Source organism: Ischnura elegans, chromosome 4 (genome assembly GCF_921293095.1).
Source record: "Ischnura elegans chromosome 4, ioIscEleg1.1, whole genome shotgun sequence".
Classification (NCBI taxonomy): domain Eukaryota; kingdom Metazoa; phylum Arthropoda; class Insecta; order Odonata; family Coenagrionidae; genus Ischnura; species Ischnura elegans.
Genome location: NC_060249.1, coordinates 83,475,261 through 83,496,936, shown reverse-complemented (window position 1 = coordinate 83,496,936; position 21,676 = coordinate 83,475,261). Strand labels below are relative to the sequence as shown.

The 21,676-nt window shown below is 35.4% G+C and overlaps 1 protein-coding gene across 3 annotated transcripts; it reads right to left on the bottom strand.

Annotated features, from left to right (window-relative positions):
• Nucleotides 1–1,675: 1,675 nt before the first annotated feature.
• On the bottom strand, nucleotides 1,676–21,607 carry LOC124157733 (MAPK/MAK/MRK overlapping kinase-like). Of its 3 annotated transcripts, none has more exons than XM_046532711.1 (13): nucleotides 21,292–21,607; nucleotides 20,983–21,165; nucleotides 20,298–20,412; nucleotides 17,873–17,962; nucleotides 17,714–17,794; nucleotides 13,413–13,530; nucleotides 12,984–13,162; nucleotides 11,958–12,062; nucleotides 7,074–7,376; nucleotides 5,816–5,921; nucleotides 4,723–4,950; nucleotides 3,506–3,810; nucleotides 1,676–2,187 (listed from the first exon to the last, which is right to left on the bottom strand). In XM_046532711.1, exons 2-13 carry the CDS (start codon nucleotides 21,002–21,004, stop codon nucleotides 2,130–2,132), a joined length of 1,710 nt encoding a protein of 569 aa, XP_046388667.1. In that variant the 5' UTR covers nucleotides 21,005–21,165; nucleotides 21,292–21,607; the 3' UTR covers nucleotides 1,676–2,129. The 3 variants fall into 3 exon arrangements, with proteins under 3 accessions (XP_046388667.1, XP_046388665.1, XP_046388668.1); XM_046532709.1 differs by having other exon boundaries at nucleotides 4,717–4,950; nucleotides 21,292–21,606; XM_046532712.1 differs by lacking the exon at nucleotides 20,983–21,165 and having other exon boundaries at nucleotides 4,717–4,950; nucleotides 21,292–21,605.
• Between the last annotated feature and the right edge of the window lie 69 nt (nucleotides 21,608–21,676).

Here is a 21,676-nt window from a genome sequence, read left to right as displayed (position 1 = left end):
GATTTTGTATGTTGCATGACCCCATGTCCTGATTTCTATTCCAAAGAATACAATTAAAGTTGATAAAATGGGATTGGCACTCTGTAGGTGGTTCTACCTGAAGTTGCCTCCGTATATCACTCAGGTTGTGAAAGTATAGCTATAGAGTCCTATTTGAGGGCCCGTGCCACATCCTTGAAGCACTGTAGGGGGAGGGTCTCCTGCATACTCTCTAGCTGGAGTGGGTCCAAATGGTGGCTGCCGTACCTTCTTCCACTTCCCTGTTACCCATTCTCGTTGGAAGAAAGCCCCCAGGTGTGGTGCCACCTTAAGAGAATGGCTAGGTCAGCCCGCACATGACCCACCGGTGGATTCCACTGCAGTCTGAACCCGGAAAGGGTGATTCAGTTTTAATTCAACAAAGGCAAATATGTTAACTTGCATCTAGGACGTGATCTTATGGAGTAAGAGACTGCGAGCATTTGTTTATCAGGCTAGTACCCAAGTTATAGTGAAAGGTCATCACAACATGTTATAGAGAAAGTATGTATTGCTTGAATTAATGATCATTAAAAGTATAAATTCAAATTACGAGTGCTCTTGGGTTGCACAATATCAATTTCAACAATCACCCTGCTAGTAGAGCATGGGGTTTGGCTAACTCTTGCTTTGGGAGGAGTGGTTCATCTTTTTGGGGAATACTGTGCCCATCTAAAATTAGGGTTCCGAAGTCCAATGAAATAATATTGACGTGACCAAATGAAAACTTTATTTAAGAAACATGCCATGGTTTGGGAATGTAGGTTTCCAATGGAAAATCAATGTGATTAAAAAAACTGAATTATTGGAACCCAGAATTAAGTGTTAAATTATTAATCTTCAACAAATGTTTCACCTTCAAAATGATTTAGCTTAAAAAAACTAACCCCTGCTTATAAAAAGCATCCCTTTCATTCTTGAGTGCTGCGAATTTTTCAGTAGAAAGTGATCTGGAAATTTGATAGCAGTGTTTGCCATGGATTTGGGGATAATAAATTAGCTCAGAAGATGGCTAACATAATAACTGAAATTTTGGATCACATATGAATGCAAGCACAGTGGAATACCTGAAATCTAGCACAACATCCTACTTGCTTATGACATTTCATTTGTAGTTCTTATAGGTCCAGGCTATTCTTTCCTACCCAGGGTTGTGATCTGGTGCCACACTATGTGTAGTGCCTGGTCTTAAAATAGTCCAATTTAATTCCTATCAGGGAGCTACAAAAATTAAAAGGTACAGGCAAGCTGGTACTTATGGTTTTAATAGTTTCGGACTGGAAGAGTCAAGAGTTATTATGGGTAAAGAGCCAGGCCTTTCATCAAAGGAGAGTTGGGGTATACCAAAGCCTCAAAATAGAAAAGAGTGAGGAGTACAGATAATAAAAAACTGGATTTTCCAATGCGAAGGATTGTGGCTCTCTCCTTGAATGGAATGAAGTGATTGTTTATGGTGTGGTTCACCCTTGTTGGGGCGCCTGGTAGCTATGCAATCTCTCAGCAAGTTAGAGTTAAGGGAGTAAAAAGGAAAATTAAAATACGAAGCAGATGGAAAGATACTAAAATGGTTACTTTTCTCAGTTTTGGGGGGATGACTTCTCTGCTACCACCTCCAGTGCATGGGGGGGAGGGGGGGGACTAAAAAATCTTAAAAGAAGACATGTTCATAATTTTATTTCAAAGGATCCAACAGATACAGACCAGAGAGCAATGTTAGCAAGCTATAATCAATGGATCCGAAACACACGGCTGAATAAAAATTACTAATGTACATCAATTTTATCACTTCAACTTGAAGATGCTCTCTCACACTAGGAGAGAATTGTTGGACCTCTTTCTTAAGTAATTTTTACAAACTGATTTTTCAAAGAAACAGCACGATGCTTTTCACTTGTAAATTCATACATTCATAACATTTGTGCTGTTAATCCAACAGTTTGAAAGTAGTTGATGGAATAAAAGGAATGGAGAACAGCTAATCATTGATTCTGCGAATTCATCCAGGCAATGAAATCCTGTGAAATTACATCTTCATTGGTTTCATCATACAGAGGACTTAACTATTTCTTTATGCAATTCCAGGACAATCTTCTATAATGTTTGTGCTTGCCTTAAATAAGTTTGGACAACATCTTTGGTGACTTTGTTTTTACAACACCACCCAGACTCCTGAAATATAATTTATTGCATAGTAAATTTAGAACAATACAAATGATGCATAAGTAGTCCTTGAAACATAATATTGTCCAAGTATAAACAATTATTTTGATATGCTCTGTTTGTAAAAGGTTTTCCAGATTACTCTTAACTTTCCTGTACCTAACACCATTTCATAAAAATATTTACCATATTTATCTGAATATAATGCCACCAATTTTTCCAAAAATTCCCATGGTAAAAGTGAATGTGGGCTTAGTCAAATGCTTTTCTTAAAAATTTCCCGAAGCTAAAGCCTCAAAATTAGGAGGGGGGGGACTATATTAGGAGAAATACTATTATTGAAATTGATATACAGTAATTACCATTTGTAATATTAAGAACTAGGTTAGCTCTATTGCAGTATTAATCATAATAGAAAAATACATACAATCAATCTTTGTCAATCCGTACGTTCTTCCAGAGTTTATTTCTGGGTATGACACTGATCGGCAGGGATTATCACATTCTGAATTAATGATTTCTCGTGAAATTCAAATTTTCAATGGCGATTACCCTGACTTCACGAATCTCAGAGCACTCTTTTTATCTGATAAAGAAGGGCAGAATATTAAGAAAAAGGACAAGTGGGGGACTAGGTGAAAGTGGCTCTACTAGTCTAGAATAATAGCTACTCCCTTCTTACGCTTCTGGAGATGTATGACCTGGGTAAATGGGGAAGCTGCTATCTGTTGACTATCAATGCTATGCCCTTGTCAATCCTCAGTGTATATAGGGTGAGGATGATTTGAGTAAAATTTGAGAGGTTCATTGATTGGGAGCTATGCAATAATTGCCAAAATGTTACACAATATTCTTGGCACAGGTAGCAGTGTGATGAAAGGGGTACCCAAAGCTCAAGCTAAGGTCAACTAGCAAGTCCATAGCTAGTGTGTATATATACACATGTCTTTATAAAAGTTTGGAATAAACTACAGAACTACCAAATTTACATATTACTCTCATCAATGCATTCATTTTTATCCTACTCATTAAAAATACCGTATTTCTCAGAATAGAGTCCTAATTTTGAGGCCTCAGTTTTGGAAAAAAAATTAAAAAGTATGTTTGAATATAGTCTCCCCTTTACTTTTACCCTTAAACGGCTTTTATAGATTTTGTTTGTAAAGAAAAATAACTTCATCTTCATTATCACTTTCATCATTTCAACATTATTACTAACTTTTACTATGACTTGATCTCAAATATCCAATATAACCAATAATTTCCACATTTAAAAAATTCATCAATTTATTTACACCTTCAAAAAAATATTCCTCAGCATACATACCTTGTACCGATTTGAGACAGTTTTTTATTAGCTTCTGGAAATCTATATTTTGAGGTGTAAGTCCTGGGGCTTGGCTGAATGTTGAGCTTAGGAAGAATGGAACTCGTACTAGTATTCGAAGCTTCAACGGATCCGTTCAGGTAATTCCGAGTAGTGCTGTGTGTTCTATGGTTCTTCCAATTTTCAAGCTCCTTAGCAGGTTTTATTTTCTTGCAACCATGACATTTTCCCACACTGCCCATTTCGGCATCAATTTTTGGTAGAGTCAATTTTTTGTTCTGCTTTGGTGCAATTCCTTGCTTGGCCTATATCATGACATTAATTGTGATTAGAAAGGTTAATAAGAGGCATGAATGGGAAGCATAATCTGTGGTGTATGAGGTACTTGGAAATTGACAATAGTATTTCCTACCGAATTATGAGTAGCACAAGAAATATTGAACAATTTAAAACCAATGATTCTGTGATCATTTAGGTACCCCATCACTCACCAACAAAGCACTGGAGAGCATGAAATGAAAGAGATGCAGAAATTTAAATTAAATTGGAATGAAAACATATAGGTAAAAAAACAGAAAAATTTTGCCTTCTGTTTCCAAAAAAGCTACTGCGAAAGTGAAAAGGGTAAGCCTTGAGTGCTGACCAGTTTCAATTTGGGGACTGGCATTGATCCCAGGAGTCAATAAGACTCCTAGTGACAAGATTTGAACATTTCGTCATAGATTTGTTGAACGATTCAGAGTTTTTTCATTATCACTAAGCTTTCATTAGGAGTATCACACTAAGATCAACGATCGATTCAAAATAGCCCACAAATTGCTTTGCAGAAGAAGGTGAGGAATTATTAGTCAGTGATCACTGACAACAAAACGACACATACCCCCAGATATTAGACCTAGCATCAAATAATTTTCACATCTTTCTACCATCAAAGAGGAATTTCTGAGGCTTTAAGAGAGGAATAGTAAGAAAGGGAGAAGACGATACATATTAGGAGAATGAGGCTAAGGGGGACTGGTCATTGAACTAAACATTGATGATCCAACTAAAGGTGAATCAAACAATGGGTTATTGCCTCTACACTATACTACCTCTCGTTAGTTTTGTGCAAGACAATTTCCAGGCAGGCCATCAGTTAACAACATCATTTCCACAATTTCAAGTTTTTCTACCCATCCACTACTCTGAAAACAAGAATTGTCAAGTATTACCGCACAGGAAGTCAGCTGGTTGCCAATGTTATATTTTCCATTTTTTTTACAGGCACTGACATCAGTTACATCCTTTTCTAAGTACTTTTCAGCCAGCATTGGCAAGTGGAATGATGCATTATGATGATTTTCGTCTGCTTCTTCATTTTTTCTTGCAATTTTGCTTTTCTTTGTCATCACTTTCGTATCTCCAACAATCACTGGTTTAGGAATTAACCGTCTACGAAGAGATTCCTGTAACATCAAATTTAATTAATCGATGAAGAATATGATTATCATTATCAAGTTACTGTTTAAAAAGTATCATAATGCCACACATTAGCAACATCTCATGAGGACCCTCTAAGATTAGAGGAGTGATACAACTGCATACTTTAATTCATGACAACAAATTTAGACAGATGGTAAAGTGTTGATATGCCATGAAGTAAATAATTATTCTCCTGCCAGTGATTCAATTTACCAAAAATGAATATGCTACAAAGTAAAAATCTTCATTATTATGGTGTGCTGCAATGCTAAATCAATGTATGAAACCATTTATCAGATACAAGTACATTGACACCTATAACAGTTCTAATCCATGCATATAATCACTAAAAGTTAAGATAAGATGTCAAAGGCTTAAATTTTACACTAACCACAATGAATAAACTACGTATCGTTTATGATAATAGTTTGCTAATAAAGCACTTAAATGAGGTGTATATATGCTCCTATTTCATTTATATTTTGCGGAAGTGTAGCAACGGAGGCATTAAAATGTGATATCTTCAGTACCCTCATGATTGCTGAGCCAAGTAATTTAACTCTAATAATTGACCTATTGCAATCCACACAGCATCAAAGCATATGCAGCTAAATTTCAGACAAAGTCTCCATGGAAATTACCTGATCTCTATGCTAAATTTAACGACTCACATAAAGAGGTGCCAATATGTGTGAGATATGGAGGCAGAAGATACAGGGAACTTAATGCATTGCTTAATAAATGTAAAGGGCAGAAATAAGATTAATGGCATGAAAAAAATTGGTTGTTTTTCATAAAGAGATGATAATGCAAATATTTTAAAATTCCTTTTGGTTCACATGCACTCACTTTACTGCAAATACTTCCTTCTTTCGAAAAGGTTCCACTTTGTGACCTTCTAGCATACCCTGCATCAGAGTAAGATGGATATTTTCTAGGAGACATTTGATCATCCCTGTAAACAAAGCAAATTAAATTGAAATTAGGGCTTTCCATGGAAAACACTTTAACACATTCAGTGCAGGCCCTATTTTCATTAAAGTTGTCAAAATCGGCTGTTAAAATAAGAAAGAAAAAAAGAGGGAGGTTTCCATGCCATAACTTCCATTCAAATACTGTTTTTCACAAATGGCGCACACGGTTCTAAAGAGGGAAGCTTGCTAAAGGTCATGCACATGATTGGAAGACTTGGAAGTGGATATTATGTAGTCACGTACGCAAGTAGAGAAAGGGCTCCTGGCCTGACCGACAGAACACGTCAATTGATGAGCTCCGCACTGAATGTGTTAATACACTACAGCTACCTTTACATCAGGCAACAAATACGAGGATAATTGAAAACTTTTACAAACGATTTTTATAAAAATGTAAAAATATGCTCTCTAAAGATGAAAAAATTATTACATGAATGATAAAGCCCAGACCCGATTGCCACCGCATAAGAACCTTCCCTTATATCAATGAGCATTGCCGCAAGCAGTGCCTTATTTGGATTTTTATTTAGTAGCCACAGTACAATCAAAAAGCATCTAGAAAAATGCACTGGAAAAATTAAATCAACTGTTATCGAGTTATCCTCAAGTTAACACTAAGTTAGCAATTTCACAGGGATAAAATAATTTGCCTAGGCTGGTATTCCAGTCACGGCTAGGTAAATTATCTCTGTTATGTCAAATTTTTACAAAAATAAAATGTAAAATATATACGGCTACGTAAAAATTATATTTGAATTACTAATATATGTACTTCATTCTGGTCCTATGTTTGAATGTGAAAGTGCCCAAAGAAATGAAATTAGTATGCATACTTCAACTCAGAAAACATCAAATGAAATTTTCTGTGGAGTTTTCAAGTTGGATTCTTATTAAAAAAAAAAAAAAAAGAATTAAAAATAACACAAAATTAATCTGACAGCCTTTAAACTGGTTACCTTTTATTATGGGAGTACATGAGAAAAAATACCTAAAGTTTTTACCCTTTACTTCAACATCATCTAACACCAAGTTTGGAGTGAGAGATGAGACTAACCTAAACTTGACTGATATTCTGAGATCAAATACTTATGGGTGCAATAGTGAATAAGTATTAAATAAAGCTTAATGATCACCTTAGAGGATTGAAATATCTATGCTCAAGAGTTCGGTGAGCACTTGATCGTAAATCAGGATCATACATCAACATCTGCTTCAAAACATCTCGACCATCTTCACTCACTCTAATCAGCATGGAAAATAATTTGTAAGGGCCAGATGCTCCTTGATGATATTTATGGAAAGAGGGTAGGGACACAGAGGCAATGTTCTCTCGAGGCTTGTTAACATGTAACCCATGGCCCCAATGCTCACTTCTTTTCTTAACTTCACATTTCATCCTGCCCCACGATTGAGCCCATTCAAAATTGTAGGATTTGCTGTGAGTGGATAAATAAAAATTGGCTGAATGTCTTCAGTTAAAATAAAAAAATGTTCTTATTACTTTTAGCAAAAAAATCTTCACATACTGATCATCTATTCAAGTATAATAAAATATTAAAAACATACTATCGCATCTGCAGTAATTTTATAATCTTAGATAAAACATATGTCATTATCCTGAGAACAAATAAGTTCACAAAGTTGCAACGAGGCAGCAAATGGAAGTTACTGTAGCTCAGACATATATGAATAAATAGCTATAATGGTGGGCATGAAGTGCCTTATCAGAGTTCTGAAAAATTCTGCCGTAATACATATTCATAAATACATATCTCCAGCAACTGAGTACCAAAGCTTCAAAATTGAAATCAGGTATTGAGTTAAGGGATGGCATCTCAAGTTATCTTTTGGAACCAAATAACCCAAAACCTAATGCAAAATACATTTCATTAGGGGTATTTTACACTTAATTTATACAATGATAACATTCCACAAGCCACTATATGCACCATATTTAAAGAGCAGACAACACCTAGATTTGACTGAAAACTATGTTGATGCACATAATAGAAGGCATTTCATTCCAGGAATAAACAACGGGACTTCGATTTAAGGGACTTCGACCGCTTTTTCCAAGCAGCTTATGAACTTTCACAACTACAAAAATTTGGTTCTAGATGCATATTTTGTGTCCTCACACAAGCCTTCAAGGCTACTGAAGTGATGGGAAGCATAATTGTTAGTGGTCAAGTCACAGCATCTTCACAGGTTCAAAGTATAATTTAGATGGTCTATCTTCGCCACGTATAGACCCATACCACCCCTGAATGCAGTTAATTTTCGTCCATGACTGCTTACTCAATGAGTAAACTCTATTATTATATCACAACTAACCTCTATATCTAAATCCTCAGCCACAAGTCTAATTGTACCAAAATTTAAAATGGAAACACCAAATCTTACAACCACATTTCAAAATCATTCCTATCTATGACACTTACCGAAATACACTTATATCACACATATTGAAAACACTCTCACGCATTACTTCAATTGTTAGCTGACATTGCACAGGCAATATTGCATGTGCTCACCTTAATACTTTTTTCTGATGATAGGTACATTTTATTTCCGATTGTACAGTGGCGGAAAAAATTAATGCAAAAGCTCGTTGGCATCTGATAGCGGCCAGTTCAGGAACTACTTGTCTTCCAAAATTTTGCCCTCGTAATACTCTCATACAACCAGGAGTTTTAAAAGTAATATATCCCTTATACCGGGGAAATAATCATACCCGTCACATTATGACAAGGCGCATTTCGACAAGATCCATCTATGAATTCTTCGCCATATTCTCCGAAGTATGCTTCGCCCTCGACTCACCTACAATGGAATCTACTCTCGTCGGGACATCTGTGAACACGGCCGACATATTCGGTATTGAGACTGCCTTAGAACTCAATCGTTCCGGTGGTGTAGTGGGTAAAGTATCATGCTTCGAATCAGAGGTTCCACGGGTCAAATCCCAGTGACGGATGACTTGGTGCTGCACACACACACTGTAAACATTTTTCTGATCTTAAAACTTCGCAATACCTATCAATAGGTCCATAGGACGTTGCATGGCTATTGAATTCTTATGCGCTTATTTATTTGTTGAAATTCAACCATCATATTGCATAACCATTGGGCAGTTGACTATGGAGTGAATTTTGACTACCATTTCCACGTCGTCCAACCCAGCTTCATGGCCCCTAATATTAGCTGTATGTGTAATGTGTGCCTACTACTCCTCCCTCATTTCAAGGGAAAATTCCTCGGAAGTTTTGCAGAGCTGAGCGAAGGCAGAACATCAAGCCGCCCAAACTCAGTAGTTCTCAATCGAGAAATTTTGGGCGTCTGCATATGTATTTCATCAGAAACATTAAGCAAATGGTTAAGTTACCCTTAAATTTTCCAACAAAATGAGCATTACGCATACATTTTTTAAATATTTCATCATTATTATGGAACTACTGTTATTTCGAAGTCATAGAACTATTTGGACTGTTCACGTTTTCTGCTATTTATTTAATCCCAACTTTGAACTTTTGATTACTTTTAGCACTCAACATAGGTTAAGGAATAGAATAGATCTCACAATCAATTATTCGAGGTAATTCCGCATCAGAAATGTGGTTGTATAAGACATTTATATGTTAATTTACAAACTAACTTCTTTAAAAATAAAAATGATTTTTTATTACCTTTACCTATCAATGAAGAAATTTTATTCTTGTAATTATGTACATGAATTACCATTCATTGCGACATCTTCATTTTATGGCCGAATTTCCAGTATTCTCTATTCAATGAAGAGGAGTGATAGAGTTTTTTTTACCATTCCGTGAATTATAGCATGTGGTCGAATTTTCCCATGGTCTTAGCAAAAAATATATTTCCAGTAAGCCACGTAATGCTTACAAAAAATTTACCTCATATACAGCAGACATTTTCTTTTCACTTTCTTACGAAGGATTTACTCCCATGATTGTTGCATAATTGAAATGTGCATCAAACATGGACTTCTGAAGCAGTCTACGTAGCAAAATAAAAGTAAGTGGGTTTAATTGTGGGCATTAAATATTTTGCGGAAAACGATTCGGACACAAAAACGGAGTAGACAGGTAAATGACTGCAAGGTACAGCATGTGTGTTTCAGAGAAGAGGAGAGTTATGCAGGAATTGATAAAAAAGCTAGCATCAAAGATCGGATTTTAGCAAAAGAAATATTAACTAGAATTGAAAGAAATAAAGTCGAGAATCAATTTATTAATTATGCCTGAACGAGAAATTCACAAGGAAATATATATCAGTTCATGAGATGTATCAACTTGTAGAAAGGAAATATTAATAATAATTCGATTACCATGGAAACAAATTCTAGATAAAATTCATTCCCTTCTATTAACACAGAAATAGAGTCGAATTCCATTAAGTTCCTTTCCACCCATTCAACTTTCCGTAATCTTTCCAGTTTCCTAAATAACTTTTCAATAAGTGAAAATTATAATACTTTTATGATTCTCATTTTATGCCAGTTTATAAAATTGAAAAACATTTAACGCTTAGTTCAGATACATCTATTTTAATAAAGATCTAATTTTTAATTGATGTTGTTAATCAAATATGCGTTCATATAGATCATCTTTGCGATTAAAAATCAAGTTTTAAAGACATTATGAAGTTCGAAAAACTCTATTTAGACCTCTCATTTCACTATGAAAGAAATCCATTCCTGACCATAGTAATCAATTTCTTTGGATTACTACATGCAAAAAATTATTGAACCTTAAAATGGCCATTACATATTCCGTTACCTAAATCAATTCGGCTTCGCATTTCTTTTCAATTGCAGTATGTTACAAGTTGTTCCAATATAATCCTTGGGAAACTATTATTGGGCGTAGAATATTGAGCAAAGCATTGCAATACTGAACTGAAAATGAACAACTGATTTCTCGGAGGTAGCTCAAAAAAGTGCTTTCATTCTGCTTTGAGGAACTCTATAGGAGTTTTCCCTTGAAGGGGAGAGGAAGCGTAGGCCGTGACACATTGCACACACAGCTAATGTTAGGGGCCTTGAAGCTGGGTTGGACGATGCGGATATGGTAGTCAAAATTCACTCCACAGTCAACTGCTCAAATGGTTATGCAATATGGTGGTTGAATTTCAACAAATAAATAAGCACGTAAGAATTCAATAGCCATAAAACATCCTATGGACCTATTGATAGGTATTGCGAAGTTTTAAGATCAGAAAAATGTTTACAGTGTGTGTGTGCAGCATCAAGTCATCCGTCACTGGGATTTGACCCGTGGAACCTCTGATTCGAAGCATGATACTTTACCCACTACACCACCGGAACGATTGGGTTCTAAGGCAGTCTCAATTCCCAATATGTCGGCCCTGTTCACAGATGTCCCGACGAGAGTAGATTCCATTGTAGGTGAGTCGAGGGCGAAGCATACTTCGGAGAATATGGCGAAGAATTCATAGATGGATCTTGTCGAAATGCGCCTTGTCATAATGTGACGGGTATGATTATTTCCCCGGTATAAGGGATATATTACTTTTAAAACTCCTGGTTGTATGAGAGTATTACGAGGGCAAAATTTTGGAAGACAAGTAGTTCCTGAACTGGCCGCTATCAGATGCCAACGAGCTTTGCGTTAATTTTTTCCGCCACTGTACATATGTATTATGATTCCAAAAAAATGCAACCTCCAATATTCTTTTAGGAAATGCTGTTAGTGACAAAGGTTGAGTGAGTAGAAGCATGCGCATAATGTTATGCTCATACTCTAGCTTTTGAAATCACTGTGGTGTTCTGAAAATCTGATGGAAGAGGTAAGCAAGCCACTGCTAACCATGCACACCACCATATTCCACTTTACTATGACTTTCATTGACAGACGTGACCAAATGAAATACATAGAAAACAATGCTATAAAGTAGCATGCCAATGAGAGCCAATTGTATTTCCCGTTAATATTACAGAAGTCAATTAACTATATAACTAAATGAAAGAGACTTACTATTTACGGAACTTTTCCATTGTTCTTGTATTGGGTACACCAATAATGGAATGAATTTTAGATATTTGATCCATTTCATTAGAACCAGGAAATAATGGTTTCAACCTATAATGAAAATAAAGCAGTCTAAATGTATACAACAATTTATATATTTGGATAATTAGAACACACACTTGCTTGTAATGTCACACTTACAAATTGAAGAGAAATTTATCCATATCTACACTAATAATTTGGGTTGCAATTAAATAGTATTAAAAATCCACAAAAGATTTCTTCTGAAGGTCATGAGAGGAAAACATTTTGTGCTGATACCAGCCTTAGCTTATAATGCTGGCAACTAAAAACTGGCTCAACATGAGAATAAAGTCCATTCCTGTATAGAGCAAAAGACTTGACCAGTAATGCATTCTAGCCAGAGTCCGATCCAAATATAGACTTTGGGAGAACTTCTGGGGAGAAATATGTACTACTGGAATACAACTGTATACAGCTACTGCAAATGAAGATTTTTATGCCTTCTTGTACACCAATTTCATTTTTCTTTATGGTTTTCATACTTGTTTCTCAACACAAGGCTTCTACATGAGAGTAAGTATGGTATGTCAACCATTCATGATACACAGTCATTGAGAGTTAAACTTTGATTCTAAGCAAGAGATTTTGTATTTTAGATTTAAAGGAGTTTGAAAGTTTTCCTCCCCCAACTTATACCTACCATTGATTTGAGCATTTTATTTTGATACATTAGCCTAACCAAATTCCTATCCCACATGAAAGACTTATTAAATCCACTTTTACAACACAGCAATAGATAAACAATTATTGAATCCATTTTTACAACACAACATTTGTATGAAGAGACTAATGACCCAGGCTTCATCATAAGGTGATTGTAAGAATGTAATCGTTATCCATGTGCAAGTAAAATGAGTGAAGGGCTTGGTAATTATGAATTTGAGGGTGGGTAGTTTGCACAATAGGACCCTTTCCCATGGGATTTAGAACTCTGAGGAATCAACTTACGTTAACAGCTCATAGAACACACACCCGACTGCCCAAACATCCATCTTTGGTCCATAGAATCCAGTTGTTAAAAGGCATTCCGGAGAACGGTACCATCTAGTAGACACATATTCTGTGTATGGAGGGCTGCTATGAATGGCACGCACAGAACCCAAGTCTGCTATTTTTACAACATTACCCTTAAATAGCAATAATTCAGCAATCATCAATTTAAATCAGTATCATTTTCACAGCAATAATCCTAAACTTTATTATGTCTGCACCTGAGTTTTAATTACAGTAGCGTAAGATGAACCTGAGGCAAGAAATTCAATTCTCAAATAGCAAACCAGGAAGTTATTTTATTAGCTATACAAAATATTTTATATTTATTATTTATATATTACATAATTTATGATAGTACAGCAACAATATTTCACCTTAATTCACCTTTAGAAGAATATTTTCTGGCTTAATATCTCGATGAAAAATTCCACTATTATGGATGAATTCAAGCCCACGTAACATCTGATAAGTATAACCACGGACTTGATTTTCCTGTAGGCCTCTGTCATGGTAAATAATTCAGAATTAATTCAAATATGTATTGTTAAATCTGATATGAAATAGCTGACGAGCCTTCTAGTTATCAAAGTATTGTGCAATGGATTTACTTGAGGAGAATTTCTTACATGAGTTTGAAGGATTGCAGTTTTACAGAATTTCTGTATTTTCTAAAATACAGTGAACCAAGTAATGCTTCCCACATACCTCTAACATAGAAGGAAAACTGATAGGGTCATTGTTTGTACAAGATTAACCAAGTAGCACCCACTCACCAATCCTCTCCCTTTCCTCCAGCCAGAACAGAAGGCATGAATCATGTTTTTTCCGTTCCCCTAAAGAGCATGAGCTTTATTCCCAATTATTGATCCAACCTCACAGTCAGCATCACATATCAATGCCTTGTTCAGATGCAAAATTATTGCTACAAGTCATATTACAGTTCAAAAATGATATTCATATCTCATATCTTTACTTATACACAACTAGGATGAAATTTACAGCCAAAACATCATTGATTCATATGCTCTAAGGTCACTTATTAATCCAAACAAAACATTAAAAAAGTTTAGTAAAATTTTAAGGGCATTTAAAGAAAACAGCATAAGAATTTGCAGTGCCAAGTCTATCTCATCAGCCTAGTGGAGAAGTATACATACAACTGTGAATTTGCAGAATGTATTTCAAGACAAATTAATATACTTTTAGTTTTAATTTTCTCATGCTGAAATGGGTAAAAACATATCAAATAATTTAGTTATAATAAAAAATATTGATAGCACTTAGTGAGCCATACAATAGAGAGGGAAGATTTTCAGATCTGGAAATCTTATTTTTACTGGCAAATTATATGGATAACTCCATTTCAAAGACACATTGTATCAACATTATTCAATGGGGACAATAAGACAATATTTAGTAATTCTTAAAAAAGTTCCGTTAGAGTAAAATACAATATTTTCAGCTATCCCATGTTTAGTCACTATAAACTAAATGAATTGACTACTTCTAACTTCTGTATTTAACACATTCAATGCGGATGATATTTTCACCGAAACCTCCAGTGACGGAAGGGTGATTTTGCTTCATAACGGTGGTCTTGGAAGTAATACAACAGAATTTGCAATTTTTTTTGTTTCTATTTCAAGCAATTAGTAAAAAACCCTAATGACATACATGTATGCCACCCGTCACCAGTAATTGACAATTCACGCAACCCGCATTACACACATGCAATTTTCCTTGTATGAAGGAGTGAACTTTTCATATTTCCGTTTATAATACTTCTTCTACCATTGATTCCTTAGGTTAATGGCGGAAATATCTTGGAATTAGTCTTTACGTGTATTTTTTTTTGTTTCAACGGCCGTAGATTAAATTTTTTCAAGTCACAGAAGTAGAACACACAATGAACGGCAAGAAAAATATAAATTTATGGGATAAACATTTTTTTAAATCTATGTTACCTCAGAGTTATTGCAAAATTGAAACATTTCAATAAAAATTCTCACAAATGTTTATGATATATTTGAAAGCAAAGCCTTGGTTGACCTTCACATTCTGGGCAAATTGCAGTCACTGTCCTTCGGATGCCTTCACGGTTAGCGGAGAAATGAAGAGCCTGCATCATTCCTAAAAACCTATCACGGCACATTTTCTCTCGAATATCGGTACTCACACTAATTCTGACATCCAATAGTTAAAAATCGTGTTAACCCTAATTGCGCCCATGTGGAGAAGAAGGCCCAGCCAAGTTTCCAGTTCTCCCTGTCTAACAGCTTCCAATCCATTATGCCCTTAGTGAAGGCCCTTGGTGAAGGATTTTGGAGGAAAATGCTTACAGCATTTTTCTCCATCTATGAGAGGATTATTTCAAAGAAAATATCATTTGCAAGTTGAAATAATCTCTGGGAGTGCCGCTGGTAGGGAGGGACTCCAACCTTGAGCCTTAAAAATTATCCAGCAAAATAGTACAATTTGTGTAATGGAGTGTTGCATATGTGATTAATACCTTAGTTTTTATGAAAATTAAGACTGTATCTGTACCTAACACTAGAATGTATTAATGACCTACAAAATGAAAACACCATAATGATCAGAGGACAAGTAATTGATGCGGAGCAATGACTGAGAAAATATGCCGTAAAATTAGGAAAAAAACCCAAATTATGTAAAAAAACGTAATTTGCAATAATTATTTTAAAATTATTAATAAAGTATAAAATACGACCTTTTGGACCGCATGGAAACATTTTTGAATAAAATAGTAAGTTTTGAGACGGGAATACACGTTATTAACAAAAACTAAGTCTGATAATATTTTTTGTGGTTGTACATAAGATATGAATAAATTAAAAAATAAGATAAAAATACTATTTCAAGGGAATAAATAATGGTAAAATGCCGTAATGCTTAAAATACCTCTGAGTCTATTTTTTTCCGCAATTTCGTTTACAAAGCTAAGGAAACAAATAAACAAGTAAAAAAATACAGACCAATACTGTATATAATGTAATGCAGTGTTGCATACGCCATTAATATGTTATTTTTTTATGAAAAGGAAGAAAATCCGCAACTAACCCAACACGTATGAATAACTCAGAAAATGAAATAAAATAGAAATGAATAGAGGATTGGTAATTGACCTAGGGAAACGAATGAGAAAATATGCAGTAAAAGTAGGAAAAAGACCCAAAGAAAATCACCCAGGATAAACGTAATTTGCATTAATAAAAAATGTTCCTAGCAAAAGAAATTCAAATATAACATCATTAACTGAAGCACCGCACTAAGATCATTTTTTTAATAATGTAGTGAGTTTGAAACGGGGATAAATATCTTCAATAAAAAAGTTAGTCTAATCATAATTTTTGTGATAGCACATAAAATATGAATAAATTAAAAATAAAGGTAAAAAAAAAACAAATTTAAAAGAATAATCCATATGTAAGACATGATAATGATATTTACGATAAGAATGATGAAAAAGAGACGAAGGAAATGAAAATAAAAATCTCAACCTGCCAAATTGTTCCAAAAACAGCAGTAAAGTAAACAAAAAAACACTAAAAATGAAGGAACACGTAGAACTAGAAACGGACACTTCCGCAATGGTGTAAGGTCAATCCCGAACTGCGGGAGGGTGAAAAAGTAACGCTAGGCACGCTCGGAGCACCCTAGTGACCAGCGGAAAAACGTACTCCCGAAGACATACATTTATGTCATCCGCCTGAGTGGAAAAGCCCTCATGACATATATATATGTCATCCGCACTGAATGTGTTAATGATGAAATCCTCAAATATTTTTAAATAAAAAATTTTCCTAAAAGCCATTCATTCATTTTTGGTAACAAGAATTCTTCTTGTCCTTAAGAAACTGACATGACCCAGCAATGCAGAAGTTCCAGGTATAATTCACAAACACTGGCAGAAATAACTTCCAAAACACTTCCTGGCAAAGACTCGACTTATACTCAACCATAGGAAGCCACCTCAGCCTCTATTTCTTGTCAAAGAATTCAACAGAATGCTGCAATATTGTTACCCTTTACCTTGCAAGGTTCTTCTGGCTAAAGGGAGTGTATTGCATAGTCAACTTACAAAATGTCAATACAAAGTAGAGATTGGCTTAACGTTTCTCGTCATATCTAAGCACTACTCTCATGCGTACAGGGCTTTCCTACTGATTGAAGAGTCCTGGCTTCTTATCTGACAATGTGAAGCTTTGGGGCACTAGCAAACAAAAATCCTTGAGTGCAAGGTGTCCTAGGGAAAGAATCTGGTGCCCTAACATTGAATGAATGTATTTCACATCCCTTGGCTGAGCTCAGAGGAGGCTTCAATCTCATACATCCAAACCATCATTTAAGCCACGGCACAGACTGAGTAAGATCTCAAATTTTAAACTCATTCCATGGACGAATCAACACCAAGCTTTTTCCTGATATACTTTTCCAAATGACAAAGAAATGTCAATGAAAATGAATCTAGGAAATGCCTTTTGAATTAAATTTTGGGGCAATCAATGAAATCTCTCCTTATAGCAGCAGGACAAGCTACTCCACCAGTAACTTAAAAAATACAGTGCATACAAATCCTGGTATTTTTTTTTTAAATATAAGCAGCGCTTTTACTGTCCAGAATTTCAGTATGCTACATATTAGACTCCATTTTTAATCCCACAAACCTTTTTCTGTTCTTCAGTAAGTCATAAAGGCTCATGTCACACAGTTCAAATACTAGAACAACATAACCTGGGATGGGCTCACTACAAAGGAAAAGGAGTAATTAGAACATTATTAAGTAAGAAAAATAGATTATAACAATGTCTTCAAAAATTACTTACAATGCAGTCTCTACTAGGTGAAGTAAGTTTGAGTGGTAACCCATTTTCTTCAAGGCAATAATCTCTGGAATTTCATTCATCTGCTTAGAACTGCAAAAAATTATTCATCAAAATGAAATGAACGATACAACATCAATTACAATTGAATTTTAAGGTCACTCTACAATACTTCATTAGATTTACTCAAATATTATGTACAAGATGCCTCCATTGAAGAATATCGGTGGCGGCGGGGTAAAGTCCTCGCCTGCCAAACCAAAGGTCGCGGGTTCGAGTCCCGCCTGGGTAAGTTACCCTTATCCAGGGCATGGATGTTTGTGATTGTTAAATGTTATCAGCCCCGATGTAAAGGCCGAACAGTGCTGTTTTCGGTGGTGTATGAAATAAATAAATATTTTTTCATTTACCACCAAAACGGCATGGGTCAAGGAAATTTCATACTTTGAAGGCATCCACAACTGAAGTAAATGAGCAAAAACGACAAAATTAGATTAAATCCACTCCATAAATTTTCATCTAAAAATTAGGTATAACAAAAATCTTAGGAGTTGACAAAGATTTTAAGAATGAAAATACATAATAACAAGCGCATATACAAATACGAAGAAAGCTGCTAGTCACCATTTCCTTACAAAAACCCACTCCAATTCATAGAGCAACTTCTCATTCACCAATCCTTCATACAAGATACGGCAATTTCATATGTATTTTGCTAATTAGAATGACTTTGAGAGGAAGCCTTGAAAAGGATAATCTGCTCATTAATCAGAAATTGTGAAGGTCTTGAATGACTAGAAATACGTAAGCTAGTTGTACACTTATGTTTGGTAACTGTTTCATAAAGAGTACCAATGAATTCATTTGCTGCCACCTGTGATGGAAAATAATTTGGTCTTTGACAGGGCTTAGAGTTGATAAGTCTTGGGCAGTTCAGATACATTATGTCACAAAGCTGGAATTTGAAGCAGCTGCTCGAACAACTTCGAACTTTGATGGTTGTGTGTAATAGGTGTTGTTTCATGTTATACCCCCCGATGTAAAAGGCCTAAAGTTAACTGTTTTTGGGGCGATGAAAATAAATAAATGAATAAACCCCTTCCATTCACCTCTTAAAGGTACTCGCATTGTGAGAAGGTAGAGATGGAGATTGAGGTGGAGGTAGATGTAGTATCGCATAGTAAAGAGGTTTAAGCACGCAGCTTCCCATAGCCTCGACCACGAGCCAGTCTTTCACCATGTGGCATCAAGTACATATGTATAATGGTTATTTGGTTAGTTGTAACATTTTTACAATGTTAAGCGATAGTTGTGGTGATGCTAAACGACATGTCATCAGCATGTATCAGTGGTGGCTGATTGGTCGTTAAGTAATCGCGAATTCAGTGCTCATCCCATAAATCAAGCGCTACAAGATCTGGGAGAATATAACCATCTGACCATCTGTATTTGTAACTTAAGTATAACCCAGACAAATTTCAGGAAAACATTAGGATGTCATGTGAAACGGGCCTTGAATGCACCGATCACGGAGAAGCCTCCTGATGTACCTTACGACATACTGCTCGAAAGAAATACTCGTACGTCTTTGAGAGCTGTCTCGCATGACCTCTTGATTAACCGCAAGGTACACCACTACCTCGACCTGCTCACTATATGCGTGCCCATAACACACAATGCATTTGCGTTACCTCGAGATACCACGACCTACACATCTATCTCCACCTCCACCTCTTACCTCCTCACAATACAAGTATGTACCCTAAAACTGATTACAAGTGGCATGAGTACATTCTGATACAGCTATTCACACTTTACCTCAGGATATATTGAAGCAGGGTATTTTTGTCCTCTATTATTCATGCATTTGTGTGTTCATTATCAACATAAGCTAGATTAAACCTAACCATAAGATTTCTGCATAGGCTGAACATAGTAAAATCAGCGGCCTGGGCTGCTTTAGTGTGCACACACACAAGGAGCATTGGGAAAGAATTTAGTATGCTCACAGCTACACAGGAGTTTTGAAGTCTTAGTGAGATCAAATCTCATCTCAGGACGTACATCAGATATTAGAAGTATAAGCATTAGTAGTGCAAATAGCGCATTTTCTTAGATGCATGTGTTAAGGTAAAGTTGTAGACAAAATGATACCCACACCACATGGTATTGAAACACAGTGCATCCATCTGAGAACACTGATTAAAATTATGAATGCCATTTTGTAGTGACCACAGCTCTGCTAATAAACCAACATATGTACTTAGAAATTAGTTTATTTAAATTGTAGCAGGAAATAATGGAAAAATATTTATAACGAACTACAAACCTCCAGTGACCAGAGCAAGTATAATGACATGAATTCCTTCAATTTTCTATAAATACGACCATTAAATATTCACAGAAAATAAATAATTAAAATATGTACCTCATATAGAGTTTCTTCAGCCTCTTGCATGCATATAAAGTCCCTGTTTTTACCTCTTCACATTTCAAGACATCAGCGAAAGATCCTTCACCAATTTTTGAAAGTACTTTATACCCTGAAGAAATAATAAAATACATCAAGAGAAAAGAAATAACGCTAAACAAACATCACATTGATAAATTAGAAATACCATCATTGGAAACAAGGGCACTAAATGTTCAAAACAATACAATGGACCGTGTATTAGTTTTTATTCTCATTTTAGTTGATTACCATAAGTTATAAAATAAGATACCCCTATTCTAACATGCAAATGAGCATTTTTAAAGTGATCTATAGCCTAACATGTACAAAATACTGAAGATACGCTAGTTTGTTTATTATCATCAACGTTACTTATGCAGCAGGCGCAACATTTATCCACAATTTGTAAGGAGAACCGAAAAGTCCAACCAGTTTTTGTGATTCAATGAACCCAAGAAAGGAAATAGTAATTTTATAATTCGATAGGACTCCAAGTCTAAACGATATAACATTTACTTGAAGGTATATCACTGTTTTGGGGTATATGTTCATTTATTTAGATCCATTGCACCGTAAATGAGAAAGTAGTGGTAGGTTTCACAGAAAAAATTATGCATAATGGTATAACCTATAGTCGGAGAAATAAAAATAAAATACGAACGGCAATTAAAACTTAATTGCATGATACAGGAAGAAGAAACTGGGGCTCTTTTCCGCTAAAAACACACATAGTGATGGATTTACTGAACATTCGATGCTGCGGTCGTATCCATGGCCGAGGTAAACTCTACTAAACTAATCAGCATTGTTTACAAAATTTTGAGCCTTGAAGAAAAGTGGTCGACTGGAAGAATATGAAATGATAAAATTAATAAAGTGTCAATATTTTTACATGAAAATGAGGCGGGAGTAAACAGATTTACAGACAATTTTCTACAACAATCAATGCTCGGGTATTCTTGACACCAACCTTCAATTCGTAGCCACGGAAGAATATCCCACTGATTGATCACTTTGGCTGTAAAATCGAAGCCTTCTGCTCAAGAAAGGCTACTATGTAAACAAAGAGTCACTATATAAGGAAAATCAGGATTGCAGTTTCTTTCAAGGGTCGGTACGTGCTAACTTCCATCACATTAAAAACACCACAATTTGATATCCACAGATTCTCACGCAAAATATTAATAAGTGGGAATTGCGCTATCCATGATTTTCCAAGCTTCTTTTACTTCGAAATATGCAGTACCAACCGGACATGCATTTCAAGCGTTTCAAGCAGCCTGCCAGATTTCCACTTTCACAATAAACAAGTGAAATGTGAAATTCCTGTTTACTTCAGGCTTGTCCTCAATCAT